This window comes from Vombatus ursinus, unplaced genomic scaffold, assembly GCF_900497805.2.
Source record: "Vombatus ursinus unplaced genomic scaffold, bare-nosed wombat genome assembly UNPS02009205.1, whole genome shotgun sequence".
In the NCBI taxonomy this organism is placed as follows: domain Eukaryota; kingdom Metazoa; phylum Chordata; class Mammalia; order Diprotodontia; family Vombatidae; genus Vombatus; species Vombatus ursinus.
Window position 1 is genome coordinate 16,835,634 of NW_020948983.1, and position 6,748 is coordinate 16,842,381.

At 41.8% G+C, this 6,748-nt stretch overlaps 1 protein-coding gene across 5 annotated transcripts in view; it reads left to right on the forward strand.

Moving 5' to 3' along the window:
• Positions 1–1,968: 1,968 nt before the first annotated feature.
• STN1 (STN1, CST complex subunit) overlaps positions 1,969–6,748 on the forward strand; it is a 48,123-nt gene continuing 43,343 nt past the window's right edge. For 3 of the 5 annotated variants that reach the window (XM_027851413.1, XM_027851417.1, XM_027851416.1), the window contains exons 1-3: positions 1,969–2,138; positions 2,688–2,890; positions 5,781–5,876. In XM_027851413.1, the coding sequence (XP_027707214.1) occupies positions 2,761–2,890; positions 5,781–5,876 (226 nt within the window). In that variant the 5' untranslated portion in view covers positions 1,969–2,138; positions 2,688–2,760. Of the gene's footprint in view, positions 2,139–2,166; positions 2,320–2,687; positions 2,891–5,780; positions 5,877–6,748 lie in introns of those variants that run through there. The other 2 variants (XM_027851414.1, XM_027851415.1) reach the window with 2 other exon arrangements.

Consider the following 6,748-nt stretch of genomic DNA (forward strand, 5'->3'; position numbering starts at 1 on the left):
TCCATCCCAGAACTTATCCTGATGTTAAAGTTCTCCAAAGAGGAAGATTCTATAAATTTTCTTTATCAACCATTCTAATATAAAAAAACCTTGATGTCAAATTCAATTCAATAAACATTTATCAAGCAGTCTACTTAACTTTAAAGGAGGTAGAGAAGTTTAAAAGTTTACCTAAGATAAGATCTTTGTCCTCAGGTAGCGTATAGGAAATTCTTTATTGTGTCTAACTTTTTGCTTCAACTTACATTTACTTTCTCAGTTACTATGATGAAATCAGAATGAAACCCCACCAGAATTCAAACATCTTATATTCATTTCAAGCCCCACTAAAAGAAGACTAAGATCAGAGATAAACTTTGCACCTCTCTCAACATAATTTTCTTTACCCTCAGACCAGTTCATTCTAGTGCCTTTTCCACTGGCCCTTAACACTTAATAAATTTTTTGCTCAAGTCAGGTGAAAATTGCTTCCTTTTATGCAAACTAGGAGTGATTATTAAAGTTCTGGGTGAGTAGCCAGTAAGCTTCCTTGGTAACTTATCTCCAGTGATATTCCTGTGGGAGTAATTCATTAATTATCCAAAGCCTCTAAGTATGCTCAACTAGTGATTTTCTGTTTCTGCCCCACCCTGGTTTAGATACAAGTGGTTAGGGAACTATAGTTCAACCTGTCTCTTACCTCTTCCATTTGGCTCTTGTCACTTAGAAGTATCCATTTTCTGGAGGGTTCTAAGGAAGAGCCTTAAATCTAAAACTAAATACATCAAGGGCCCTGGCAGTAACTGAAGTCAGGCAATGCCGAAATCTGTGAAGAAGTCTGTTTGGGTTCATGCAGTGGTATGGGATTTAATTAATTGTCACCATTCTAATTGCACACATTTTCCATTCCAGTCTCCAGTTTCCACTGCATTTTCATTCTAAATGGTTTTCAGTCTGATTCTTCTGACAGCCACTTACCCCTCCTCAAAATACGTAACAGAGGCCCCTCCTGTAGTTCAGGACACTGTCTAATATTGTCCTGAAGTCAGTTACGGTAATTTTGAACAACTGGTGGAAAGGCATGCGAACTCTTTTAGACTTAACAGGGACTGAACCTTTTATTTCTTTGAAGAGGTGACCTCCTTCTAACAATACAGGTCAGCACTTTGCAAATTATAGCCTTAAGTGACCTGCCCCGTGTCCCGCTCAGGTAGCAGGCTTCAGAGGCAGGACTGGAAGGCCTTCCAGGATCCTAGCCGGCCTTCAATCCACTCTGCTTGGGGCATCCCAAAGTAAGTTAGTAAACATCCTCCTGACCTTGGCAGAATTCAAACAAATAGCACATTTTCAAAGCCCTTAGGGAAAGAAATATTTCTTCTTCTACTAGAGGAGGGGGACGGGAGGATGCTGGAGGCACAATCGCGACCGGAGAAGGGCCTAAGGGAAGCAGAGGAGTCGGAGGAGCGAGGCCTGGACACACAGCAGCATCATTTGCTTTATCTTTAATGGAGTTTTTGTTCCGACGTAGTTTCGGAGTCTCCGCGATGCCCTGAGGCCAGAGCTTCTCGCCAAGACTCCGGGCGTGGTTAGGGAAAAGGAGGAGGGCAGAGAGAGGGGCCAGGGCGGAGCCCAGGCGCGCGCAAGCGGCCGCATTCCGGGAGGCCGCAGGAGGAGGCTGCGGCCAACGAGACACTCAGCTGGGCCGAGCGTTGGGCCTAGGGGGCGGTGTCAGGCCTGGCCCGAGAGCGGGACTTCCAGAGCAGCCAATGATTGCGGGAAAGGGGCGGGGCAGACGGAAGCGACGGGCCTAGGCTGGCCCTGTGCTGCTCCGGCCGAGCGCTTCTCCCGGAAGTGGCCTGGAAGGATCCGGGCCTGCCGGGCTCCCCGCCTTCGAGTGACGCGTCAGGAAACGAAAGTCTGCGTGCGCAGGCAGGCGGGAGAAGAGGGCGGGGACTTCTTTTTCATTTCCCTTTTTCTTTGTGGGGAAGGGGGAGTAAAGGGAGATCGCGGGAGGTAGAGCCCCACCCAGCTGCTTGTCGCTGGGTGGAGGGGGAGGAGGTGGGGCTCGAGATCACGTGCATGTGGCCAGCGTCCCCTCCTGGTCCAAACCAGACTGGTTTCTGTGGCCCAAGCACGGCCTTCTGTCTAAGCACTCCAAAGTAGGTGCCAGGAGGCAGAGGGGTTGTTCATTTCAGCACTAGTGTGCAAGGGAGTCTTAGTGCGTGAGCCAGCAGTGGGAGGTGGACAAAGCGGGACTGTGCGTTGAGAGTACCCCTTGAAAAAATCTCCAGTGCGTAAGATTTAGAAGAGCAAGCCTCGTGGTTACAAGGCTTGATGGGGGTACGGTCGAGTGTTTAAATGATGTTGGAAAAAGTCATTTAGAAATTACTTTATTAATAACATTTTAAATTGCATCAGGTTCAACAGTGACAACTCACAACAGGATTCTGGGGATATGGATTCATGTACTGTCTCAGCTATTTAAGGACAGTAAGATCTTGATATAAAATGACGGGGCTGGCAAGATGGTCTCTGAGGAGCCTTCCAGCTGCAGGTCTATGATCCTATGAAATCCTTTACACCACAGCTTTTTCATCTGTAAATTGAAGATTGGATTTCACCTCTGAGATCTGTTTTATCTTTATATTTATGATCCTTTAAGTTAACCAGCTCAAGTTAAATCCCGCATACTCTTATTTTTGTTTTAGGCATCCAGGTGACATTATTATCAGCGATCCTGGACCATTCAGAGTTAAATGGAATTGATAATACAGTTTCCAAATGCAGCCGGAGCCCAGAGAATGTGAAGAGACCCCTTCCCTTTTATGGGGTTTGGATCCCGTGTTTTTAGCATTTGCAAAATTGTATGTAAAGGATATACTGAGCATCAAAGAGTCCCAACAAGCTCCAGGTATGTAGCTTTTGAGTACAGGAGGCACAACCAGCCCTTTACATTACTGCAGAGGTTATCACAAGTCTTGCTGACAACGTGAGGTTTGCAAAGTATTTACTTGGGTACTTGGCAAAAATGTTGCAGTGGTTGCTTGGTGCCTGTGAAAATGATTGTAGCAATTTTTACTCAACTCAGGATCAAATTAAACTTATTGTTGTTTATTTAGGAGTCTTTTAAAAAAACCATAAGGAGATTGTTTTTGTAAGGAAGGAACTTTACGTGTGCCTGCTCAGTAGTAAGATCAGATTTTTAGTTGTCTACGTATCCGTTAGGCTTCTTTTGTACTTGTCCTTTTCTTTCTCTTGATGTTTGCTCTCGCCCCTTAAACCTGTTAGTTTCCATATAAATTATCAAAGATGGGATAATACCTCACTTTTCTACAGCACAATGAGTCTGTGATTAGGTATTGTCTGGGTTTTATAGATGAGGTAATGGGCCCAGAAGGGTGAAAGTTATCCCAACCTGTATAATTAGCCATTGGTAGAACCAGCAGTGGGCCCCAGCTCTTGTGCTTTTGAGTCAATGCTTGTCCCCATACTACTTCATGTCTGCCTTACAGCAAATAAATAAGGTGTTTAGGAACAGGGTTGATCAGTGCATGTTGATGTAATGACTACTTCCTTTTCATGGAAAAGTTTCTGCCATTTCAGAGTTTAACAAAAAAAATTTATTTTCCAACCTATTTGTTCTGCTGTATTTTAAAATGTGGGGCCTGAGCAGGAAAGCCTACTTAAAGCTCAGAAGGTTTCCTAGCAAATGTAACCTAGGTGGTAGAGTTTTGTCATTTTAGTGAGATAATAATAATATTATAAGTAACTCATTTATAATAGCTTTAATAGCCTTGTATAATAGCTTTGATGTCTGCAAAGCACTTTACATAATGTATCTAATTTAAGCTTCACAATAACTCCCTATAGTAGGTACTATAGGGATTACAATTCCCATTTTATAGATTGTAAAACTGAGGCTCAGGAAAGTTTAGATGATTTGCCCATCCATGGTCACAAATATAAGACTACATTTGAATCCAGGTCTTCCTGATTCTTAACTGTACTCTAATCCACTAGACCAGGGTGGGGAACCTGCAGCCTTGAGACCACATGTGACCCTCTAGGTCCTTGAATGTGACCTTTTGCCAGGGTCCAAGTTTTACAGAATAAATCATTTTATTAAGGGGATTTTTTTATGTGAAGTTTAGATTCAGTCAAAGGGCCACACTTGAGGACCTAGAGGGCCACATGAGGCCTCCAGGCCACAGGTTTCCCACCCTTGAACTAGAGCAACTTTAGGCATTCAATAGAATGTAAGCTCCCTGGGAGTTGACCCTGGGCAAGTCAACCTTTGTTTCCCTCAGTTTCCTCATCTGTAAAATAGGGCTAATAATATCACCTACCTTCCAGGGTTGTTTTGAGGATCAAATGAGATTAATTATAAAGTGCTTAACACAGTGCCTGTCACATAGTAAGCGCTACATAGATGTTAGTTATCATTATTTGTCACCTTAATACTGCCTAGTACAGTGCTTGGCACATGGAAACCTAATAAATGCTTCTTTACTGTTTAGTTCTACATCCTGGTAACATTTAGGTAGCCTTTTACTCTTTAATTTCTACTACACCTTTCCTAATCATTGTTGGAAATGGTATGATTTTTTGCTTGTTTCCTGTTGGAAGACGGCCAGCCTTCCCCACAGGCATCTGTTTTCCAGAACAGTCTAGTATTTTTCATAGCTCATCTCCTTAGGAAGTAACTAAATCATACCAAATGCCACCCATATGGAAAGATCCATCCTGGATGAATGAAGTTGGGGTGGGGGGTGGGATGGGGGATGGGAGAGGGTCGAACTGGAGTATTATAAATCTGTTGTTAAGGCTTAACTTTTTCCAGTGGGTTAAAAGACTAAAAATTGCTTAAGACCAACAGTGCATTCTGATCTACTGTTAAAGGTAGTATTTGGTACTTAACTAACTAGAAACATTTCCTTTAAAGAGATAATCAAGGCTATGTACCAGGAAATTTTTTTTATTCAGAATCCCTCTTGAGTCCCAGGGAATGTGAAAACTACTTAAGAGCCCTGGAGTGAAGCATTACACTTTTGGCCCCAGAAGGCTGGCCTGGATGACACAATTCCTATTATTTTTTGTAAGAGAGGAAGGATTCTGAGAAACAGTGACTAATATTCAGAAGAAACACTGGCAGATACAGATTGACCCCTCTCTTCCCTTGGTTCCTTTTTGTTGTCAGGTCATTTTTTTATACTTCCCCAAACGCTGTTTGTGCAGTAGGATAGTATATATTGATATTTTAGTACTCTTATACATTAAAGTTGTATATTTTGATTTTTATGAGTTGATCAAAGTCAATAGAGTGACATATGTATTTGTCTTCTAGGCCCCAGCCCCAGCTACTTTAAATTAATTTGTAGCTCTCACACTTGTGGAAAAATCCTTGTCTGAATTGCTTTATTTTTTCTTGGTGTCTGGCATTCCAAGTAGGCCACTAAGCAGTGTAGGGCAATGGGAAGGATACTGCATTTGAACTCAGAGGACCTGAGTTCAGATCCCAGTTCTGCCACTTATTATTGTGTGATCTTGGACAAATCATTTAACAAATCACTTAACCTCTCAGGGCCTCAGGTCCTTTTCTCTAAAATGAGGTTATAAGATGAGATGATCTCTGAGTTTCCTTCCATCTCTGAATCTATGACCCTGTGATCTCTTTAAGGCTGGGACTTGAATAATTGATAGCTTAGGGGAAAATGCCATTAATAATACATTAAAATTATAATTCATTTCCTGCATGATAGATGAAAGATGTGAACTTGGCTTCATGGTTACTTCTTTTGCAGGTGTATTTTTTTACAATGGACACCCAATAAAACAAGTAGATGTTTTGGGGACAGTAGTTGGAGTGAGAGAGAGAGAGTCATTTTATAGCTATGGAGGTAAGATCTGTTCTCTTTAATTTTCTTGTTACAGTTGTACCCTTACTTGGCCAGACATTACTTTAAAGGCATAGCGTCTCAGAGAACATTGGGAAATGGAAAGTAAGCTCTCTTAGAGACCATGTGTTATACTCTATAAGAGAAACCTCTTGGCAGTCATTGCCTTTGAACTGTGGGGAAAGTAAGACATCAAATGAGAATAAACATGGATCTTAGCAATGAGAGGTGACAGTTGAGAAAGGACATGGATAGACTTTGAAAAGAAGGTAGAAAAGAGGAGCTATTTGGTGTCAGGATAGATAAATAGTCCTGACCTTCCATTCACTGAAGATATTGTATTTTAGCATTTATGAAAATTGATCATAATGGAGACCCCGAGGAATCATGAAAAGATTAACTTATGTTTAGTATGTTCTTCTTAAGAAGGCAGAGTAGGAGGGGCAATGTATTGTAGAAATATTTTTCTATACAAAATCCCTGGTTTCAAATTTTGGAAGTTCTAGCATATTTAAAGAAATAAATGAAACTTACCTGGGTAAAACAGGTGACTACAAAAGTACTTTGTAAGTTACAGTGTGCCATATAAGCAAGTTGTTCGTACACTTCTTGTTTTATTGTAATGGTAATAAATGAGGCATCACACCAAAACATGGTAGTGGCTAGAACATCGTTATTGCTTGGTGATTTTACAAATGTGGAGGAGCCTACTTCAGCTGACTTATTAAAGGGGTCAGGAGAGTTTTCCGTGGGAAACTTGACTTTCTATTTAATGACCCCTGAAGGTTGGACAAGTGACCTCATTTTTACCTTTTAACTTTCTGGGGGGTGTGTGTGTGTGTGTGTGTGTGTGTGTGTGTGTGTGTGTGTGTGTG